Consider the following 24,181-nt stretch of genomic DNA (forward strand, 5'->3'; position numbering starts at 1 on the left):
CCTGACCCAAGTAGCATTGCCGAAGTGTATTCATGTGATGTGATTCAATGACCAGAATTCTAAGGTCAGATGAATTTAAGAAATACTCCTACAACTTCCCACACTGGAAGATCCACAGCCCCACTCAACTATCAGATAAGTTCTACCAGAAGAAGACCTCACCCCATTTTGTTTCACCTTTCCTCAGGCACAGAACCTTCTCCATCAATGTCTGTTAGATAATCTTATTCTTTGAAGCACTTTGGACAAAACTGACTGCAACATCTTTGATATTGGAGCTTTCTCATCTAAGAAGCAAAAGTAACTGTAGCTATTACAAGTAATAGGCGCTTGAAATCCATTTTCTTCTTTTCTGTTTTATAATGTTCAATCTTTTGGATACTAGATTTTCTACTATTGTCTATACATACAATGCCATGATACACTTATATAGAAGCATGTCAGACTTGTGACTTGCTGAAAGAGTATACTACTGTAATAATATGGGGGGAAATTGTTACGGAGGGGGAGAGGGGAGGAAGGGAAAGTGAAGGGGGGAATCCCTACATCTATAAAGCTGTACCATGGGAAATAATATAAATTTTGAAGATACATTTATTTTATGTAAAAGTCAGAGTTACATAGAGACAGGGGAAAAGACAGAGACTGTCCATTGACTGATTCACTACCCAAATGGGAAGCGCTAGACTGATCTGAAGCTGGGGGCCAGGAGTTCAACAGATGAAAACATTACTAGACTACAATCTTACAAAGCAAACAATACAAATGCTATTTGCCAGGAGAAACTAGAAGTGATTTTCCCTGAATCTGCCAGAGTTATAAAAGGCAGAATCAGGATTCCCACCCAGCTTCATGTGGCTCTTCCTACGACATGAACAATACGTGGTGAACATGCTGCAGTCCTACTGTGACACTGTGGGAAGACCATGAGGTTCATACTCGGAAAATCTGCACCTGGACTCGCCCCTCACCAGGGACAGACTCCTCCCGCCCCTACCCTCACTGCAGTGCCACCTTCAGCGCAGGCGTTCACCTCTTCTGCACAACGAAGGAATAAAAGATCTGTATCCAGCAGAGAATTTTAAGAACAAATAAGACAAGTAAAAACGGTGGGAATCCAGGGTTACAGTTTTTACAGTGATATAAAAATTAATTATATCTGCCAAAGACGCAAATACATTACTGGACTACAACTAGCCCAGACTTACTAAGCACTGACTACCCAGCAGAGAAGAACTAGGCTTTTTCCAGTTGCTATTTGACAGCATCTTGTGGAAGTATTTCTGCCACTTTCCTTCCCATTCTGCAGACTGGAAAATGGGAACTAGATCACAAAGCTTCTGGAAGTAACATCAAAATCCATTCACATAAGCAATGTCCTCATTTTTATTAGTCAGTAACCTAAAACACACAGGGTCAATAAACATTAGAAGGAGGCTTCAAAACTAGATTGTTCTGGTGCCAGCTCTCATCTGTTTCTGTCTACACCACAGTGTGTTTCATGAAGCAAGTAACACAGCTCCTGGTGTGCATGCTTGGGCCCCACTGGAAAGCTTTGCTCTGCTTGGGGATGTCCTCTTGCGTCATGCCCCACTGTGTCTGTCCCATCGCAGGGTCCCGCCAGTCTTTACAGGGAGACGATGTGGGCAGTATATCCCAGTGCCATTCATTCGTTCAACCAGCATTTATTCATTACCGACTATGAGTCAGCCGTCTCACTCTCCTCCGCTTCTGTTCCTCCTTCCCATCTGATATTCCCTCAAAGTGTCTTGTTTTCCTCTAGTACACTGAGCTCCCTGAACTTGGCTTTTTGGAATCCCTTCCTAATTACAATACTCAAACAGATGCTCCTCAACTTACAATGGGTGAGGTTGTTTGTTAAGAAACACAGTGGAAGTCAAAAATATCATAAATCATAAACCCACTGAATAGTCCATAAACCCTTAGTAAAGTCAAGAAACCAGAAGCTAAATCATTACACATTAGCAAATCTGTGTGTATGTCTAAAAGTCTTCCATAAGCTCATGGCAAATATATATTATAGAGGAACTCAGAGGTGGGGGGGAGGGAATTGGGGAAGGGAGTAAGGGAAATCCCAGGGAATATGGAACTGTATCACAAAATGATAAAAATAATAATAAAACAGAAAGAAGAAAATGTATATTATAAAGAAGCTACACATAAAATTCTACAATCTTTTGCACTAAACTTAAATTTTGTTTATAAAAATTCACTTATAATTAATATTTAAAATATTAGATTCACTTTTCTTTAATTTAATTTCATTTTACGACACAGTTTCATAGGCTCTGGGATTCCCCCAACCCCTCCCCCGTACTCTCCCCCCATGTTGGATTCCTCCACATTGTTACAGTTGTATAGTTCATATCGTCATGATTCCTTCATTGCAAGCATGGACCATGCATAGAGTCCAGCATCTTATTGTCCAGATAAATTCAACAGTTTCATTGGGAGACCATCCCTGTTCTGAAAGTAGAGCTGGCAGAATGTCATTCCTTCCAATGAAAAGCCACAACACAACTTCAACAACAATTTACAACATTATGGAGGTAATTGACATGGTATTGAGTGATCAATATGCTAGAAAATGCAAGTTCTTAACCACATCCTATAACTACTTCATTGACATCTCCATTTTAGTTTATACACAACCGGTTGCTATAAACTTTTAAAATGGTTAAAGGGTACTATTCAGCTGTCTCGTGTCTATTTTCATTTTTATGTTTAGCAGTTTATAATATTGAAGCATAATTTTTACTGAACTTGGCGAATTTTAGGATAGCCCAAACAGGTTTGTAACTCTAACAAGGCATATGTTAACAATTGAGAAACAGAACAGTTGGGAAGGGTGTGCAGAGAAATCTTCAATACCTTAGTGAGGAATAACTAATCCTTGTGTCCTACCTAGTAAGGTATATGTGAGTCCATGTTGACTGTTTCCTGTCTGGTTCTAAGCTTTCCTTATTGGCCTCTGTCTATCTAATCTTAATTTTTTTGGGGGGGGTGCTCCGGCGCGACCCTGATGGTCATTGCAAGAGAGGGTAGGGATCCAAAGTTGGAACTAAGTAAGGACCAGAGAAAGCTCCCCTCCCGAGTCCCGAAGGAAGTTTACTATTCTTCTGTTTCTGAAGACCGCTCAGGGCTCCCGGCTGATATTCCGATGACATTAGATCCTGTGAGGAAGGATCTGGACAGATACACTTCTAAGAACACAATGACATCCCTTCTCCCCTCTCTATCCTATCCCTCCCTTTATTCCATTTCAGCCACAAACAGTAAATTATATCATCAGAACTACAGAAGTATAACATCCTTCACCCAAGGTTTGACAAAGATCTAAAACAAAGTTTTACAAAACCAAATATGCAGCAATCCCAACATATACAGAAACTTCTTTCTTTTTTTTTTTTTCATTTTAGCTTTCACTTGTAAGACAGAACATGTGGTATAGGCAGTTGCCATAAAGCAATAAAACAGAGACATTGGTGGTCTCCATTCTGAAAGGAAAAAAAAGTGTGTGAAATCACAGAGTTGGATTCTAAAAAATAAACGAGAGTATTTTCAAAACTTAACAAATATTTGAGGGAACATTAGGATGTGACTCCATGGAAAATGAAAGTAGTGGTAATGATATGTGGGAGACAGGAAGCTAAAAGTGTAAAATCACAGAACCCCCTGAAGCTTTCCTCTCCCAGCGCTACACATGGCAATGAAAGCTGCCATCTTTATTTCAAGTGGGCTGTGACTTAGTCACCCAGCTGTTTGGCGACTGAGTCAGGATGTGTGTGCACATTTCAGATTTCACTGTGAAGTTCTTCTGTGAAACCAGTGGGGTTTCCATGCTACTGAACATTTTGATAGAGAGTTGTGCATAAGACCCCATAGCTGCATGCAAGAGCCAAAGTGGAGGAAGCCTCCATCGAGACTGCCTGATGCTTGTGTGAGTACAGCTATCGTTCGGCTTATGCGTCTTACATGTGTCAGGACCACCCATCTGCTGTTGAGCTATAAATACCACTCCTGCCACTAAGCTCTCAGCATCTATATAATTTTGAATGTATTGCAGAAAAATTGATAGCAGCATCTTATCAATTTCAAATCTGGACTATAGCTTCCAAGATTTATCTATTAAAAGAAAAAAAGTGAAGGGAAAATTGACACAGACTTTTAAGCTGAAATAGTGCATTTCAATTTAGAGGGATTTTTCTCCTCCACCTGTAAAATACTAGCTGGCATCGAAGTATGAATGCTTACATGTAAACCTCAAGTTGCAGGTGTACATTTTAAAAATTTTCAAGGTTGTTCCTTTGCAAATTCTGTCTTCTTCACTCCTTTCCTCTGCCTCTTTATTTTAGAAAACTTCTTAAGTCAAATTGAAAAAGCATCACCAATGAGACACCAGCTGCTTGCTTGGGATCTTAAGTAGCACTTTCTATTTGAAGCTGGTGTTTTAAAATCTCTTTGTTTCAAGCTAGTATTTTTGTTTTTGAAACTATATGAAGTGTGGGCAGAGGCAGGGAGAAACTGGCAGGAGACGCCTCCTGAAGGCAAAATTAACGGAAGTTTAACGATGACTTACTATGGAGAAAATGGGAAAAGGTTGTGCTACCGCAAAGGGATACAGAAGCACAGGCCAGCCTTTGCTAGGCTGCAAGCAGAGGCTGGTCTCGTGCCCTCGTGGGACCGGGAAGGGAGGGGGGTGCTGAAAAATCTCTGCTCCAATATGGCAGAGAGTGGAGGCATACGAACACCCTGTAGCAGGAGGGCCTCCCGCTCCTGCCTGGAAGAGCTGATGAATTCTACATCAGACTCAATTTGTGAAAAGAGCCCTTGAAAAAAATTAGGACAGTTTGCTTGTGCAAACTGTCAAAATGATGAATGAAATTGGTGTGTATGAGTGGGGAGGGAGGGAGAAGACTGCTGACATCAATAGATTGCCTCACACACTTAGTTTTCCCTCACATCATGGCTGTGTACATGGGACGGGGAGAACCGCTGATGGCAAGACTTGGCTCTTTTTCCTAACTGCATATGTAATCTTCAGACTACAATAAAATAGATTATAGACACACGGAGCTAATCCCATTTCTTCATAACTTGTCTTGCTTCATCAGCTCCATAATAGATAACTGTGATAATGGGTATTTATAGTTTGTCCCATGTAAAATGGCCTTTGGGTTCCTAACCTAATATAATAAACAGATAATTCAAATAAAAAGACAGCATGGGCCAGTGGGAACAGGGGAAAAGGGGCCAAGAGAGACAGAAATCCATACTCTACTTGAATATATTAATAAAAGAAAGGAGGGCTTGTTCTAATTCTAATGAATGAAAAATGCATTTAATTTCATCTGTTTAGTTTGAGAAATTATTTGCTTTCTCTCCTGCTCACACCGGAGTACTGGCTATTCCCAGAACTGATCCCTCTGTAACCTCCGAGAGCTGTAATTGATGGAGCTGGGGAGTAGGAAGCCCTGCTCTCTGTCCTCTCCCACAAGGCTGCCTTGGAAGATTTCAGCAGCCCACAAGCCCTGTGGGGGAGGGGCAGTGTTGATTTTTTTTTTTAATATCTTGGTTTATACCACTCACAGGCCAAGCCTGACTATTGCCTTCCGTACAAGGTTACAAAATGAAATGCACCATCCAAAATCTTCCTATATCACATCCTTCCTCACACCAACCACCATGATCTTGCCAACACTCGAGTGGGTCGCATGCCATTCCATTCCCACATACTCTAGGAAGTTACATGATAGCAAGGGACTTCAAAAAGTTCTTGGAAAGTAAATCAAAAGATAAATTAAGGGTTGAGCATTTGACACAGCAAATGCCTCCAGCTCGTATCAGAGTACATGGGTTCGAGTCCTGGCTGTCTTTCTGCTACAGCCTTCTGCCGATGTACATGCTACTAGGCAACAGGTGCTGGCCTAAATGGCTGGATTCCTGCCACCCACGTGGGAGACTCAGACTGAATTCCCAGCTCCTGGTCTCCAGATGAGCCAGACTTGCTGTTGTGGGTTCCTGCCACCCACGTGGGAGACTCAGACTGAATTCCCAGCTCCTGGTCTCCAGATGAGCCAGAGTTGCTGTTGTGGGTTCCTGCCACCCACGTGGGAGACTCAGACTGAATTCCCAGCTCCTGGTTTCCAGATGAGCCAGACTTGCTGTTGTGGGTTCACTTGATCTCTCTGTCTTTTTATAAAGTAAATACTTAAGATAAAATACCAGGGACGAGGACATTGACATACCAGGCTAATCCTCCACCTACGGTGCCAGCATCCTGGTCTGTGTCCTGGCTGCTTCACTTCTTACCTTTCTTTTCCATTATAATATACAATATCCATAGTTATGTATTCTGCTTCCTATTGGCAAATTTATGGTCAACACTTGATGATCTATTTCATTTTATTTTGTGATTCCAGGGTATTTCACAGTTTAGCTGGCCCATCATTTACTTAACTACCATTTTATTAATAAATGTGTCAGTCATCCAACAAGTATGATTTACTGTAATTATTGCAAAGAGAAACATTTTTAAAATGTCAGTTGTGGGCTTCAGGGAAGACCAGCATTGATGTGAGGAAATAGTAACTGTGCCTTTAAGGAAAAGACTTGCGAACAAAACACAGTTGGCCGAGGCCTGTCTGGGTTTTACAATGATCAGCCAGAAACGCATTCTGTAATGTTATCACTTTACAATTGGAAGGTTTGCACATAAGAAGGACATTTCTTGTGTATATCTCCTTGCATGCTATTATGTTTCTCTGCAATTGCCGTGACAACAGCAAAATGAAAACCAGGCCAAGGGACGCCGTCCTCGGAGGGGGCAGCACTCTTTCTCAATACCCATCACAGTCTGCGTCTTCTCAGCATGGACAGCTCTTTGTGGAGGACAGTCAGGATTCATGGGGCAGGATGTTCTTTGCTCTGACCATCTGAGGCGTCTGCCTCACCTGGGGTGCTGCCCAGGAGGCTGGTCACTGTGCTGCCCACTGGCCATTTCCTTGTCAGGGAGGCAGCTGGGAAGGCAGCACTCGGACAAAGGCATCCACAGGGATCTGACATAGATGGAGTCTAGGCTGTGTTTGCCCTGGTGAGGGGGTCTCTCTGGGAAGGCCTGATTCATCACGGTCTCCCCTGAAAGCCCAGTTCTAATAGCAATGCTGGAGAGGAAGTGTGGCCACTCTTCTCAAAGCTCACTGTATCTGAGTCCCAAAGAGACCAGTGTCAGCACAGACTGCGCCAGGCAAATGGCCCTCGCGGCTCGGATGTGAGCACACTGCACCCATTCTCATGTGCCTGCGAGCAGTAATGAGGACAGTAACAGCAGCGGCTAACAACTTCTGAGCATCTGCTGTCAGTCAGACACGCCCTAAATGCTGCACTAAACATCTCCCGCTTCCACATAACCTGCCCGCGATGGATTTGGGGCCATAAACAAATAAACAGGTACATATTTCCCATTCATTCTCAGGGAATCAATTTTGGTTCTAAAGAATACAAATGATATTTATCGGGGTCTCCCGTCCCGCGGAAGAAATCACCCGACACTCCAGGCTCTGTTTCAAGAGGCACTTTATTCTTCTAACCAGTCACTTTCCCAGCCCGTCCACTCGACTTCTCTCTAGCCTGAACCCCCACCGCTTATATACAATCCTAATCCAATCAGCTTAAATGTCACCGATGCACGCCACGGCCACACCAATCATAACCCTGATCACGCGTAGCACACGCGCCAGTCATGCGGGCTACAGGCCAATCAGAGGGCACTTCCTGAAACCTGTTTACCGCCAAGCTCCAAGAGGAAGAACGGTCTCGGTGCCATCTTAGGGCAGGGCACTCGTGCAGTGCTCCCAACAATATTGGTGGAAATGCCCTTTGTGTTGTGGGTATCTATGCCAGGCTGTGACACAGGTTTCTGTAATGATTTAAACAGAATAATATGACTCCTCACACTCAAAGACTTAGATTAACACTTAATGGAGTGTTGTCCATGCTTGATGGATTCAGGTGGAGATTTGATACAATTACAGTGTCTGAAGGTGGGACTTTAGGGAAGTAATCAGATCCAACCAGGTACTAGCATGGAGCCCCAGGACCACGTCCTGATGGCTCTATGAGGAGGGACCACACACGGGAGAGGGTGGGAGGAGGAGCGTGCTCCCCATGTCTGCAATCCTGCAGCCTCACCAGATCTTACAACGTGAATCTACAACCTGTCAGCAGACAGCAACCTCCGCCCTTGCTAAGTTCTCCTCTCAGAAAATGTAGCTACAGTTAGGAAATGCTGCAGAGAGCTTCTGAGACAAACTACCAACCCTGGTAGGGCTTCATACGTCAGCTCACGGATTGTTTATCAAAATTCTGTACATGGCCATTTCCCACTGGCCCCAGACAACGTTGGCCTGGTACACATGTGCTGTTGATGTGTTCTTAAAGAAGCCCAGGCTCCTGGGACCGTGGGAGTGGCATGAGATGTGGGAGAGAGCACATTATCAGTATGGCTTGGACCCAGGTCCTCCATGAACGAATGCACCCAGATGTGTTCTTTCATTTCTGATATCAGCAACAGAATTCTGAAAGCCAGCCTATATACTGATTTTAGGGTTGTCTTATTTTTAGAGGTTACGGGGGGATGGAAAGCAAAGATCACAGACTTCCAGCCTGTTGTTTGGGAGACCTGTTCTCCCATTGACCAGGTGCTTTGTCCTGGGCGAAATACAGAGGTGGAACTCTGGTGGCCCTTCACAATGAGTGTGGCTGACCATTCAAAAAAGGAAAGACAATCCAGGTGAAACCCACTCTGCTGTTCACGGCCTCTTCTGTTCCTTGCTCTGCTTGAAGCCTTTCTCTGGAGCCTTCCATGTTCCCTGCACAGTGTCGGGCACCGAAGCCACCCCATGTCCCCTGGAAGTCAACTACGGAGGGAAAAACTCACAAAGCCATTATAAGGAAGTAAAAAAACAATAAAGCATAAAAGGCTTGGCAAGCCCTGAGAATGCTGACATACAGCTAAACCACAAGAAAGTGAGGACAGGAACAATTTCTATTAGAGAGGGCAGCATGCGGGGGAAGCTAAGATGTGGGTGTTTCTTAAGCAAGGATAATTGAAACTGAAAATAAAACTTATTTCTGGGCCCGGCGGCGTGGCCTAGCGGCTAAAGTCCTCGCCTTGAAAGCCCCGGGATCCCATATGGGAGCCGGTTCTAATCCCGGCAGCTCCACTTCCCATCCAGCTCCCTGCTTATGGCCTGGAAAAGCAGTTGAGGACGGCCCAGAGCTGTGGGACCCTGCACCCGCGTGGGAGACCCGGAAGAGGTTCCAGGTTCCCGGCATCGGATTGGCGCGCACCGGCCCGTTGCGGCTCACTTGGGGAGTGAAACATCGGATGGAAGATCTTCCTCTCTGTCTCTCCTCCTCTCTGTATATCTGGCTGTAATAAAAAAAATGAATAAATCTTTAAAAAAAAAAAAACTTGTTTCTTTTTTTTAAGAGCAAAATTCATGGCTTATTATTTACAGATTAATACATTTTAGGCTTGCTCCTAAAGAAATCATAAAGAAGAAATCAGTGATGTTTGCTGTATGCCAAATGCCATCCCTAATGCCATGAGATAAAATCACCTGCCCAAGTGAGGAAGGAGGCACAGTACTCCTTGAATCCAGCCAGGAGCCTTTCCATTTCCACCAGAAGTACAGCAAGTCAATGTGAAAGCACATCAGGTGCAAAGGGAGAAGAGAACATATTCATTGCCAACCCGGCAGCCAGCAAGGCTGTCCCACAGGTCTCTGGTGATGGCACACCCAGCTCCACAGCCCTCACTGCTCCAGCTGACTCCAAGGAAACTTCTCTGCAAAGCCCTACAACATGTGGGCCTCCATGGCCTTCCCTCTTCGCTCACCTCTTCCTGCTCCCTCCACACTCACTGCTCAGCCTCCCAGCTCTTCCCAGGGTCCCTGTACTCCTGTTTATCAGAACCTGGAGCAACACAGTCTCCACATGTACAATCCGAACACTTCAGTATGTTTTGGTTGCAATATAACTATCTACTCTTGGGTTCTGAGCCAAAGGCTTGCTTCCTGCTTCAGAGAGACTTTCCTTTTCTTGGGAGATGAGTGGGAGCTTGGTTATCCTACTTAGGGACTGAGGGTAAGTTGTGCTGAGATTAATGTCTTGCATGTCCATCCAAAGAGCAACTGTCCAGCAACTATGATTCTTTGGACAAACGCTTTGCTTTTCCTCACTGACAATACTATAAGCTCTTGCAGAAATCTGAACTGAATAGCCAAGATATTTAGCCATGAGCTAAAGGCCACAACTTTTGTTTCCCTCATGAAGTTGATTTATGAATTGAATCTCATCTCTGGCTTTGAATGTAGAACTGGGAGTTTGCAGGCTGATGGCAGAGAATTCTCCTCTCTAGAGGAGGTGCTTCCAGCTGCGGACACACCAGGCAGGTCCAGAGTCCAGAGCAGCCCCATCAGGAAGTCATCCTTATGCATCTTTGGGGAACAGGTGGGAAGACGTAAACCTTGGTATCGGTGCGTAGGAGTGTGAGAAAAAGTTGGAATTTAATAGATTTGTCTCTCGTGGTTACTTCAAGTCAAAATTATCCGAATCTCAAAGCCCTAAAACAAAACCTTTATTTTACCAAATTCACGCCACGCCATTTGCTCAACACAGAGGTTTTGAAAAATTCTTCCCCAGACATTATTTCATCCTCGTGGTTGACATACAGACACAGCTCCACCTTCCTGGACACGGATCTGTCTCGCTGAGAGGAAATTTCTGGCCTGTGTGTCTTGATTCTGCAATTACCATAATCTCCACTCTCCAGTGGCCAGGGCTGGTAAAGTGGATTAGTACCCAAGCCTATGGGGTCTCTGGGGCAAAGAGTTCAAATCCTGAGCTTAGGTCGTAAGTAACGATGAAGGGGGTTGGTCTAACTGTTGATCCCCCGTTGGGAGCAGTCAAAGGCACAGCTAGTTATGGGTATTAATCTTGTTCTGAGGAAGCACAGCCAGAAATGTAGCAAGTTGATCCTCCGCCAGAGGAGCTGGCAAAGCCCACAGGCTCCTGACTCTGAATTCACTCCGGGCTTTTTTAAACACAATGTGTATTTTTTTTCCAAAAGAAATCACAGTGTGACTGTTCACTGGCAGAGACAAGCATGTTATTTTGCAGAAGTGCCCATTTGGGCTGAAATAATTGAATGGGGATGAAGTAGACTGCGATTATCAGCCCATTACGAAAAGTGGGACCAACCCGTTCTCTTGCTTGCCTCCTGACAGGTGTATTTCTACTGGATCTGCCGGGATTCAAGGGCATTTGAGTGGTTTGCTGATCTCCTACTCTCCCTGGAAACACAGATGAGTGAACATGGGAAAATTCACTTTCTGAGTTACCATATATTTCTTACTAGCTGGGATGAAGACCAGGTATTGAAAAAACGCTGAGATCCGAACCGTATTACCTGATTTGCTTAATAGATGGCACAAGAGTAGCGACTTCCAAAATCAGTGGCTTAAAAGAATTATTTTTGTGTCCTTAAAAAGGAAATGAAACAAAGCAAAAACAAATTAGGAAGAACTAGTTGGAGTATAGCAAGAAAACAATGTAAAGTGGACTTGCTCAGGAATACAGAAGAGGGTGAATATGAACAGGACATAACTTGAGGTTGGAAATCCCAAATAAAATTGCATCTGTCACTTTAAAAGAGTGACTTTGAGCAATCATTATTGATTGGGTGTATCATGCTGATGAGTGGTGGATTGAATTTAATCCTACACTTTGAGTTATTCTGACTTAAACAGAACAGATCCCTAGGAGTTTGCACTTGACATTTTATATTGTAAAGTATGTGAGTGCCTAGAGAAGATAATTATGAATACATTATTAATCCAGAAATTACTTTTTCTTAAGATGTTTTTAGGAGGTGTACATGTGTGCTTATTTGTCTAAGATCAACAGGCTCCTCAGTGTATTCTGCTATTAAAATATTAAAGCTGAAATTTCCAAAATCATGTATATTAAAATGTGAATTGCATTACTATTTTCATGTTGATAATATTAAAGTGACTATTGCATTTTAATCCATTCTGATTTCCCTGATATGCGAGGTAGCTATGAAGTGATTGCTAGCTTTCAAAACGCATATTCTAATCAGTACTTTCTTAGGAACTATCACTGATTCAGACGTCTAAGGAAAGTATGTGTTTGAGCCAAGATTTGTTTTATTGCTAAACTGGCAAATGAATGCTCTGTGTGCTTGTCTTACACACACACACACACACACACACACACAGAAACATACACTGACTCTTAAGAGAACCCTTATAATTTGACTCAGTGCTTCTGCCAAGTGAACAAGACTTTGCTTGAAATTCGATAGGTTAATGAATTTTTATGGTCTTATTTGCAGTCTTCCTTAAATATTTAATCCTCTGGGATAAGCTGAAATGTAGGTTTCTCGGGAAGTACGCTTGAAACATCTTAATGAATTATATAGTGTTAATTATGTTTTTCAAACAAACATTTTCCTTATTCAAGTGGGATTTTTGACTGATGATACATTGGTGCGGCACAGATGCAGCTTTTGTCTCGTGCTTCCTAGCACCATGCCGCTCTTCTACTTTTACAATAAATTGCTCCCGAGTGTCCACCAAGGCAACCTCGTCACTTGGGAGCTGTGAGACTGAGATTTTCATCAGTGAAGCTGATTTTGTGACAACATCATCTCTGTCACTTCCCAGTGTATGTTGTAAAGTGTGTATATATATACATATATATATATTCTAAATACAAATAGATTAAAATAGGTGTCTTCTTAAATTTTTGCCATGACATATTGGAAATTCTTTATATGCTCACATTTCAAGCATGAAATCACTAACCTCAACATTTAAGAGAAAAAATAATTGGTGCATTCTGTCAGTATTTCAAGAATCAAGAGTCTGTTTTAGAAATAGCCAATTGCTAAGCTGAATCCAACAACCTCAAAGTGGCAAAATGACAAGAACAGAAGGGACAGATGGGAGAGGTATTGTGAAGGGCAAATTAACAGAGTTTGCAGATTAATTGAACATTGGGTTGAGAAATATGGAACAAACATAACTCTACATCAAATGACTGGTGGCACCACCACAAAAGCTAAGAAGGGAAGGGCCTGCCCCCCTTGTTTCGGAAGATTAGCAAGTACCCTAAGACCCTTTTCAATCCGATCCCCACCCACCATCCAAACCCACCATTTCCTTTGGCACTGGCACTACTCATGATGTGTGTCCATCATGCCACTGTTCATTCTTCCAAGTCTTGGCTCCCACTACCCTGTCCCTGACCTGTCGCTGTTCTGTCACTTGCCTCACTCTCCTTACATGCTCCTCTTCTCTAACTCTTTCCCAATAGCAGACCTGATCATGTGGGGGCTGATCTTTCTGGGACTCCCATCAGGATACTTCCATTCTAGTCCATATTCTGCTGACTTTCCACAGGCTTAACCGATTTTGTAGACTGGAGGGAAGACAAGCCATGGAAGCCAGGCTGATGACAAGAGTCCTGCATATAAAATGGGCCCAGCAGGATCGTTTGCCAAACTGGTGGCATCAGCAAAACTAAAAGATTACAGCAAGTTGAGCAGCAAGAACTAAGACATGTGAGCTGCATGGTTGCTCATGGGACAAAAGGTGAACTCAGGGCACAGGTCCCAGGAGACAAGAATGTAGCAGCTACCAGATTTATCATGGGCTTAAGCAAGTCATATCAAATTAAAAAAGAATCATGAGAAATTAATATAGTCCATGCTGTTACCATCACTACTTAGTTACATGTTGCTTAGATTTGCTTAATTTGAAAACAAATAATCAGGCACCAAGTTCGAACCATGCTCCTGCTACCTGGCCATCATATCCTATCTGTTAGAACTTGAAATCTAATAGTAAATAGTCAACCAGTCTTGAATCAATATCCATAGATTCAGCCAATAGTGGGTCAAAATATTTAGGAAAAATCGATTTGTACTAAATACGTACAAGCTTTTTTTTTCTTGCTGTTAGTCCCTAAGTAACGTTGCATACCAGCTCTTTTCATAGTATTTATTTCATATTATGGATTATAAATAATCAGTAGATGAGCTGAACTATTTAGAAGACTGTACAGAGTTACATACAAATACTACACCATTTATATAAGAGACTTGGGCGTCTTTGGATTTTTGTACCAGCAGTGCTACAGAAGGAGGGCACCATCCTAGATTGAAGCCCCTGTGAATACTAAAGGACACCTGTCCATCAGATTGCTTAAACCCAGCAGGCAGATCTGATTATAAGATCCAGGTTCATTCCAGACATCTCACAGCACTTTAATCTGGCCATGCCCTTCTTAAATCTTCAGGGTTTACTATTAAGTGAATGGGCCCAGCAGGTGAAGATTACTTTTGCAAGAAATTTATCAGAAATAAGCAAGTCATTTAGTGTTGCTTTTTCCTAACCATACTGATTGTATTACTCTCAACTATTCAAAGAAAATATTTTCGTAGGCTAATGTCATTGAATACCAACGATGTACAAGGAGACACAGTCCCAATGCAAAAATTATTGAGCTAGTATACTTGCCATAAAATAGAGCGTCTGTGATGGCTACCCATAATAAGCATTTCTAGCCTAGCTTAGAAAAACGGAGTGTGCTAAATCTACTAATGAGCATAACTGCTTCACTCTTTATTTATAGAAGCCTACTATTTTTTGTTCTAAATATCATCTGATATCACATTTTCCTTTAGGCTATTCACATAGCTTTACATTGGGATGAAAATGTTGATGTGATTACGGGCTTAAAGCAGAAAACCTTCTACGGGAGACCCAACTGGGACAACGAATTCAAGCAGATAGCCTACAATCACCCCAGGTAAAGCGGGTTCTTTCTCTGCCTACGGGGAGCTTCTCCAGGGAAATCCAAGTTGAGGCTAAAATGGGAAGTTCATCTGCAGGATAGTGCATCATGCTCAGGGATAAATGATGCTTCACTGGGTTACCAGGAGCTCAGTTTTTGACATATTTAGTTGAACATGCTTGCTACATATGCTCGTGGAGAGACTAAGTGGGCAGACGAACATACATCACAAGTTCAGGGGATAAGCTGGAGCCATGACACTGCCCATGACAACAGAGGAGCAGATGAAGAGTTCAAAATCCACAGTGTGGGAGCACAGGGAAATAGAATCTCTCTTTAAAGGTTATGGAGTTTAATATGGCTTACTCATATCTACCTTGACAATCTTGCCACTTAGGTCCTTCATACCCAGATCTTTTTCCTGTCCCCTGTATCACAGTTGAACCAGCAAGCTAAATCTTCTACAATGTTGCCAATTTGCCAGCCCTGAGTATTTCTCCATGGCCACACCATCTCTTCCCTCTGCTTTGTGACCTTCCTTCATAGAAGTTATGCTTTGTTAACTTTTTGTAGTTCCCTAGCATTTATTTTCTGACCCACAGACTATTTTCCTGGTGTTTTTTTGTCTTTCAATCAATGTGATTGCTCCTTTTTAATTTTTTTCTTATAATTCTGTACCAGAACTGTCATTTTCTCTCTTAACATAGATGAGCCATTTGTTCAGTGACCAGGTGGCCATCCAAAGTTTATAAACCTCCAATGCCAACCACCTCCTTCCACGTGGGGTTACTCCGCCTTAAGCCAGCCTGTGCTGAGACTGTTGCCAGATCCATGTCCTGTGCCCAGAGCAGCCAGCCTGAGTCACACTGGCCCCAAGATTAGAATGCCCAGTGAGAAGAAACAGACTCTGAGCACTCCCCACCCTGCCACAGCCTGGAGAGGTAGCAGACTCAAGGAGTGCTGTGGGGACCTCTTCCTGGTGTGCAGTCAGCCAGGGAGTAACAGCTTCCCAACTTGGAAGCCAAGGAAAGCTTAACTTCTGACGTCAGGGTTAGAGGAGCCAAGAGCTGTAAACATCTTATAGTCTTAATCTTACTCCATGGGGCACAGCCTCAGTTATCCGCAAGAGCTCTCACCTGTGGCAACTGCCCTTGGAGATTTCTTTTGCCAGCAGTACTTCTAAAACCCATTTGGTCTACCTTGCCTTCTTGCCTTGCTTCCAAGCTGATACATGGCCTGGAATCCAACTGGGGCTCTACTCCTCTCCAAGGTCTATGCATCCAACCCTCTGAATCCAGTTCCACTGGGCTCTAACTCAGCAACTAGCCCCGACCTCTCAGCTCCCTCCTGCCTCAGTCCCTGACAGTTACCACCCCTCCGGTCTCCTCTGGTTCCTGTCCACAGCATGCAGCAGATAATGTCATCAACAGCTTGAAAAACTTACAGGTAGGAACTAGCAAAATATCACAGGCTCACATATGACAACTACACTTTTTGTTCCTATTTTCTGCTTTTGGGAAAAAAGGCATATGTTTTTTGATAAGTGTTTAACACTCTGTTTTCAGCAGTCACAGAGTGAATTTTCCCCTTTTGCGAGATTTTGCCACAGACACACAGAGGTTGGTTGTAAGTTACACACAGTTCCATTCTCTGTTAGGGCTCTCCCTGTTGACATCTCACTCCTCGCCCGTTCATTTTTTGTCGCACATGGATTTTTCAGCCCAGTGGGGAAGGCCTTTCAAACCAAATCGTTTCATTATCTCCTTTCCCTCAGAAAGGCGTGAGCCAGAAACACAGAGTGCCAGGAGAGCGAGGGCACAACCGGGCTTGCACAGACTCTGCCCAGACAATGATGTCATGCAGGGCAGGGAAGTGAGCCGGTCCAACATTTGCAGGCTGCGAGGAATAGAAACAGTTTTAAGCTGGGAAAATTATATCACTGTCGCTTCCCTGTTGTCCTTGTGTGGAGTGTGCTCTTTCCTGTTCAGAAGACATAATCACAGCAAAGTCCAGAAACCTGCTTCGTGCCCAGCTGCAGGCTTCAGTAACTAGGCGAACTCTGTGTCCTGGGTGGATGACTTCCTCTTTTCCAGGATATAAGACGCCCTCCAAGATTCAACTGTCACCAGTACCGCTTAGTCCCAGATTTCAAAAGAAGGAATGGAGAAGAGACAGGAGGAGACAAAAGGGAAGGGGAGGGGAGAGGAGGGGAGGAGAGGAGGGGAGAGACAAAGGAAGGAAGGAAGGAAGGAAGGAAGGAAGGAAGGAAGGAAGGAAGGAAGGAAGGAAGGGAGGGAGGGAGGGATGGATTTTGGTTTTGAGAAGCAGAGATACCGGTCTGTGCTCCCGTCTGCTTGTTCACTTCCAAAATTCTTCAACAGCCAGCACTGGGCTGGGGCTGAAGCCAGAAGCCTAGACCTAGGAACTGTGTTAGCAGGAGAGCAGTATCAGGAGCCAGAGGTAGAGACCAAACCTGAGGACTTCACTGTGGGACGCAGGTGTCCCTAGTAGAGTCTTAGCAGCAGGTCAAATACCTGCCTGCCTCGCCATTTTTAAAAATAAAAATGTTAGTTATACCCTTGGACTGTAGAACACAGCAGCTTGCTAAAGCTTCAGGCCTCAGTTAAATGAATACTAGACACATACAGACTAAGTTGGTTGTGGATGTATCCCTGGAATGCCACCTCCCTGGGAAATGACATGTCACCAGTCACAATCTTAGCACCACTCCTCCAGAAGACTTTTCAAATGACCTCCTTAAAATAATTTTGTAAAGAAGATTTATGTTTAATGAAGCTTTTAATGAAGAAATCTCGGAAAGAGAATGCCAATAAAATCTAATTTTTAAACAAGAAAATCTAATATCGAGAAGTATTTCAATATCCTGGCCTTTGTCCAGATAGAAATGAAACACACAATCCAATTATTGTTCTGCACAAAGGACAAAGTAACATTAATTTTCCTCAAGATGGTTATTACAGAGATAAACAGTATGTTTTTTCCTCATTATGTCAAGGATATATTTGTTCTCAAGCCTACTTGGCTACTCTTACAAGACAGGCCTGTCCTGCCATTAGCTCATATCTTTCTTGGCGAAGATGGGTCAGAGGTGTTGGTGCACCTGTCGGTGGCCTCAGTAAAGGATCTTTGTCCCTAAAGGCCTTTGAAGGAGGCTCCTGACCCTCTTTATTCATCACCACAGAGCTCAGGATTCTCCAGACTTACTCTTTGAAAAATAGTTGCCTGTTCACTCAAAGCCCCAGTTAGCCCCTGCTCCAAGAGGAAGCAGTTAAATCAAAAGAACAAAAGAAAGAGAGGCAAAAGTAGCTTTTTTTTCACAGAACATGAAAAATAGCACCAAAAATAAAGCTGGAAGGGGAGAAGATCAAAGCGAGTATTTCAAGCACTAAAGGAACCAGAAAATTGCAAAAATAACAGTAATAGAGATACAAATTGATGACATCAAAATGAATACAAATAGGGAAGAGGAAAGAAAAGTTAAAAACACATCAAAGACTGGAAAGAGGAAAGTGGATTCTCTTGTTTCTACTTGTAATTAATTTCGATAATTATATCAAAACACAAGTGTGGCTTTAAAGGATCATCAACGAATACTAGGTAGATCTGCAAAAAAAATTTACTGACATGAAAAGTTCATTCACATGACAATGTATATTGCTTCAGCAAGACACACAGAGAAAATGCTAAAAACAAAAGCAATGGAAATCATTTTCCCTATTAAAACAGTGTAAGTAAATTAAATACATATGCTAGCATTATTTTTTCTTAATCTATAGAAATAGGTCTTTACAAACATGTAAGTTGCATTTCTAAATATGTTCCCAAGTTTTAGACAAATGTCCCAAAAAAACCCAAAAAATCATTTCCAAGAAGATAAACAATGACAATAAATGTCACACCAACCTATCTATTACAAACACAGATTGTGCATATACTTGACCTTCTAAATTTGTGGTTTGATTATTTTTAATTAGTTTAACAGGAGGTCTTTCTGTGAGCTTTTGGTCCTTGATCTTACACCACAGGGAATACTTCCACTTTGCTTTGTCTAACTTAGTTGTTACTAACTTCATGCATTGCAGGTGTAAACTTTGCATTATTAATTAATGACCATTTTTTGTAACTTCAGCAGAAGTGTTACTTTTATCTTAATGGGAAAAAAAATCATGGATAGAAGAGTACCTCCTCTTCTTGGAGCAGGTTTATCGAACCCAACAGTGAAGAAAGATGGTGACTTCTCATGCGTTTGGAGTCTCTAACTCCTGTTGCATGAGTTTATTTTAAATGATGCACTGTTTTCAGAAATGTAAAAGTACCTCTATGCTAAATTCAGTAAATGTGTCCATCTGGAACTACATTTCCTTGTGTGCACAGCCTTCAGTTCTCATTTATCTAGGCATATGGGCAAAACATTTTCACATGAAATTTTAAAGAAATTAACATACTGATTATAGCGTACTCTTTATCTAATGGGATATCCTAAACATTCATTACATGACTAAAATGTTCAGTATATTCAAAGAAATAGACTGACATGGAAACCCAACACATGATAAATGAGAGCTTCATGAGAAAAATAAAACCATAAACATATGGCAGGGATGTTGTCAGCGTATTTACATAGTACTGTTCCATCGGAGAACATTCAATTCTCTGGCTATCAACAAGAGAAAAAAATTCAGCAAAAATTGCTGCAACTACTCTGCAGAGGCAGTAGTAAGATAGGTGAGAACAGGGTGGATTTATTATGACTCTGCAAAGTTTCTTTGATGAGATGATCAAATTATTATTTATTCTAAAATAGTTGGGTACTTACACATAAAACTGTATGTACAAGGAATTTTCAGGAAGTTCACAAAAAAATGAGTGTCACAAGGATGTATGAATTCCAACATTTTTTAAATAACTTTGAATTCTATTTTAAGTGAACTTCTTGAAGTACCTTTGGTTTTAGTCCTTTATTGGAGTGATAGACAAAAGAGAATTGGCAAAACAGATGGCTCTACCACTTTGGATCCAGTCTACATTGTCAGCTGTCTTTCTTTCTCCCCTGTCTTCTTATACACTAGTGATTCATGGCCTGAAATAACAGCTAGCACAAGTAAACTGGAGAGCTGAAGGATGGTGGGATGAGTGAGGAAGCCAGAACCTAGTCCCACATAGCCGGTTCTAGCTGCCGCAGATGGCCGAGTGGGTGGGAAGTGGACAGCAGAGTTTCCAGTGTACAACGCTGGGGACAGCCAGAGCTCCTAAGGATCATCTGAGTCAGTGGGGCCCAAAGCAAAGTCATGAAGCAGACTGCTCCCTCCTGGGAGATAGGTTGAGGGTAGCAGCCAGCAGCACAATGGCCATCGTGGTAATGGAGAGAAGAGAGTGCAAAAATATGATGCTGGGATGGATCAGATGAAGGCACGTCTAACGGTCAGCAGGAACAGTGTCCGTTGTCTGGCACACAATGTGCTGTTCTCGCTGCCCTCTATCTGAGGCTCCATAAATCCATGGGAAGCTTCTATTTATCGATTTTATTTGCAGAATGCACTCAGGATATAAAGTAATTTGATTTTTTTTAAATGGGGTTTAGGGTCTGCCCCGACAGGGTTATAACTTATGAAGCATAAAAGCCAACACATAAAAACAAACATACAATTTAAAGCAAGAAAGGCTCACAGCACTGGAACCTGGGAATCCAGTGTGATGGTGGGATTACTGGCAGGCGCACCCACACTCCCGTTTATCTGCTGGGCTTAAATCTCCTGCTGGGTGATATTTGGGATGCTTTTCATGCATGTTATCGTTGAACCATTTTTGAAAAATGTACCCACCCCACCAAGAAGAGCACCACAGTTATTTAGCAAATACACAGGGGGAAGGAGGCGTTTCTGTATTGTTTACCAGAGCTTAAAATAATGCAGGGACACTTAACCATCTTTGCAGCCTGTGTAAAATGTGTCCTTTTCCCATCAAAGTCAGCAGCCCCAACTGATCAATGCCATTAATGTTGTCCCTGATCCAGCTCCTCACGTGTGCTGCAAGCCCGGCCGTTTGCAGGCTGTAAACTCAAGAATAAATTGCACCTGTGTTTTATACTTCTTTTGCAGAGAACCTACTTTTTTTAAAATACTGAGTAATAGCCGTTAATGAAATTTTATAGAAATTCTTTTTTCTTTACCAACCCCATTAAAGTTCTGTGGCTCTTGTCTATTGCCTCATTAAAAAAAGAAAAAGAAAAACCAGGAAAAAGCTGCCACATCTGCCACCCACCTTGCATAGATTTTTGGCTCTGTGGTTCACAGTATGAATTCCTGACAAGCAGTCTATACTCAGAGCAGGCTCAGCAAGGTGAATAGCAGAATGGCATGAAGCCGACCGTGGGGTGCACAGAGCTAGAGAGCCACTGGTCTTCCTGCCAGGGCAGACAGTGCCTAATGAATGGTCTCTGTGAGGCTTTGGGGAGATTACATCACTATGACAGTCATGGACCCTGAGTTCAGAAAACCATGTTCTTAGCTGTGCTGTGCAGTAGCCACAACTTCAAAAGAAGCAGGGGAGCTGTGAACTGCTGGGGACACCTGCACCTGCAGCCAGCAATCAGAGTCCTTTGAAATGCACTCTTGAAGGCAGAGCATCAAAAAGCAGCATCAGCCTCTGCACAGACACCGTGGCTACACAGGAAAGGGCAGTCCTAGCTGGCTGGGCATGGGCCAGTGGGCAATCTTTGTAGTTAACATCTGCAGTAATGGAAAAACATCACCATCCACAACGACATCTTTGAAAATAGATGCTAGGATCCCTCGGGGCCTCAGACACAAAGCACAGCTGTGACTGCTCGCCACCAAGGCTTACCTGACCCGTCCATCACTCCAGATGTTTCATCTGGAGCTCGAAATTCGAAGTACTGATGCCGGGACACCTCTGTTCAGCTCTGGGTTAACATCCCAGAACCCATCTTCTGTTCCACATAGGGCAGGCAGACAGGCAGACATCCTGTTGGGGGGGACACTGATGTCAGTGCACACTCAGGAAGCTCACGGTGTGACAAATAGGGGTCAAAGGCTGAACTGCAATACCTTGTCTAATCCTCACAGCTTTGCTCAGAGCCAGGTTCAATCGTTTCCCCCATTTTATTCCTGGTGAAATAAGGGCTTTACAAAGATAATGAAAAAGCCCAAGACTGCCTGCCACCAAGTGGTGGAACCAACAGTTCTCGCAACCCTCTCCTTTTATTTCAATAAACACCTTAAAATTGCCTTATTGAGTCATCTTTTTCATTGGAAATACAGCTTTTTTTTTAATTTAGTCATGGGAATAATATCTTTAAAAGTAGTGCTTGTACATTTTAAACAGGTTATCATATATAAATAAAGCCATTTGATAAGTGCCTCTACTGCTCAGGTTTCCACTGTGATTGAAATGTTGACTTTTGCGTGGCTGTTATGGTCCCCAACCACATCATTAGGACACAGCGGTGAATGCTGTAGAGATGAACCAGGCTACAGGACACTGCCCAACAAGAGTCAGGGATAAAGGAATGGCTGCCGTAGAGGGAGTTGGTCCCAAGGACTAAAGAATTTCCCTGGGGCAGTGTTTTATCCGTGGCTAACAGGACAACCTGCCTCAGCATCACCACAGCACCTTGCTAAGCCTGCTCCCCGGGGGCAAGCCTGCAGAGCTGCATTTGCACAATCTGCGCAGCTTGGGATCTCAACCAGAAACAGGAAAAACACTGCACAGACTAGTCGCACCCAAGAATAAAGCCTAAAACACACAGGGTGTCTATATAGCCCTATAGAGAGTGACACAGCAACATCAGGACACCCTGAACCCCCTCATCAGCATGGTGTTGTTATACAAACAGAGCCAGGGAGGTGAGCAGCCGTGGAAGCGTTCTGCTATGCAAAAAGCTGTCTTCCATGCTGTTTTCTGAAATGTCATGAGCAGAAATGATAATGTCTTGATGACTACATTTTCGGCAATGTCTTTGTCCTTTCAATAGCCCTTCCTTCTGGCTTTCTTTGAATCTTCAAGTAATTCCAACTGGAGATATAAATTAAGTTGCAATTAATTTAGCATAAATTTTATTACCTATAAAATAGGCAGGGTGGAACAGAGGATTAGTAATAGCTAACCCTTTTTAAGCCTTTCTGGAATGCGTTCTCTCATTCTGGTTTTGAGAAAATATACAATGTAGTTGTTTATCATCTTTGTTTTACACACGCAGACACTGAGGTGTGGTGCCTTGGCCAAGAGCACACAGGCACAGCAGTTAGCCCAACCACCTAGCTACTCCTTCAACAGACAGATGCTGTTTCTCTACAGTATACCAAGTTCTAGGAACTACGGCAATGAGATAGTGGAGATAAGAATCTGTTCACAGGGAGCTATGTTCCAGTCATGGATCCAAGAGGTTGCTTATCAGAGCCACCGGCCAAAGCCCCAGGTGCTGGCACCTCTGTCACAGTTACCAAAGCCCTTGCAGCCTTTCAACTTCTTGGTCTGCTTGTGTGGTTCAAGGCAAGAGCAGGTGCCAGCCAAGGGCATCTTAGAAACAAAAGATCCAGAAAAGTAAGTCAGCACTCTTAGACCCACTCCCCGATTCTCTCTACTCCTGCCTAGCCTCTGCCGAGCCTAACCAGAGTAACACTTTCTGCTCTCACTCCCCTGTAGCAGCAGCATTGGCGTCTTTTGCTGTGGACCCAGCGCTCTTTCCAAGACACTTCAAAGGATGTGCCGGTTATATTCATCTGCTGACCCCAGGGGTGTGCATTTTTATTACAACAAGGAAAGCTTCTAGTCTTTGGAGGTAACAGCAGAACATAATCATATGGGTCAGGAAATGTTTTCTGTAAAGGGAAGTCATTTGAGGTTTTCTGGACCATATAGTTCAATCCCAGCTTCTCAACTCCACCATTGTAATAAACCTAAATTGCTATCGACAAAAAAATTACCTAGTGGGAGTGATGGTGTTCCAATAAAACTTTATGAACACAGAAGTTGAATTTAATGTAAGTTTCGTAAGAAATTGTTTTAATTTTCTTCAAAAACTTAAAAAATGTAAAATTTTTTCTTAATTCAAAGACCACCCAAATTATGGAATGAACCACTTTTGCTTGTGGGACATTGTTTGCTGAGCCCTGAAGTAGGTCACTTTTCCCAACCCATTTTTCATGTTGCACATTACATCCAGTATGGAAACTTTCCTAAGTGTGCAGCCTGAGGTCTCCCTAAGAAGTCATTTCAAATTTTCATTACTCTG

The 24,181-nt window shown here is 42.9% G+C and overlaps 1 protein-coding gene across 1 annotated transcript in view; it reads left to right on the forward strand.

Moving 5' to 3' along the window:
* The window catches only part of NOX3 (NADPH oxidase 3), a 59,474-nt gene extending 35,755 nt beyond the window's left edge, over window positions 1–23,719 (forward strand). Inside the window, exons 11-13 of the mRNA XM_004595473.3 lie at window positions 11,313–11,459; window positions 14,798–14,922; window positions 23,593–23,719. Of these exons, the coding sequence (XP_004595530.2) occupies window positions 11,313–11,459; window positions 14,798–14,922; window positions 23,593–23,719 (399 nt within the window). The remainder of the gene's footprint in view (window positions 1–11,312; window positions 11,460–14,797; window positions 14,923–23,592) is intronic.
* Window positions 23,720–24,181: the final 462 nt, after the last annotated feature.

This window comes from Ochotona princeps, chromosome 1 (genome assembly GCF_030435755.1).
Source record: "Ochotona princeps isolate mOchPri1 chromosome 1, mOchPri1.hap1, whole genome shotgun sequence".
Classification (NCBI taxonomy): Eukaryota; Metazoa; Chordata; class Mammalia; order Lagomorpha; family Ochotonidae; genus Ochotona; species Ochotona princeps.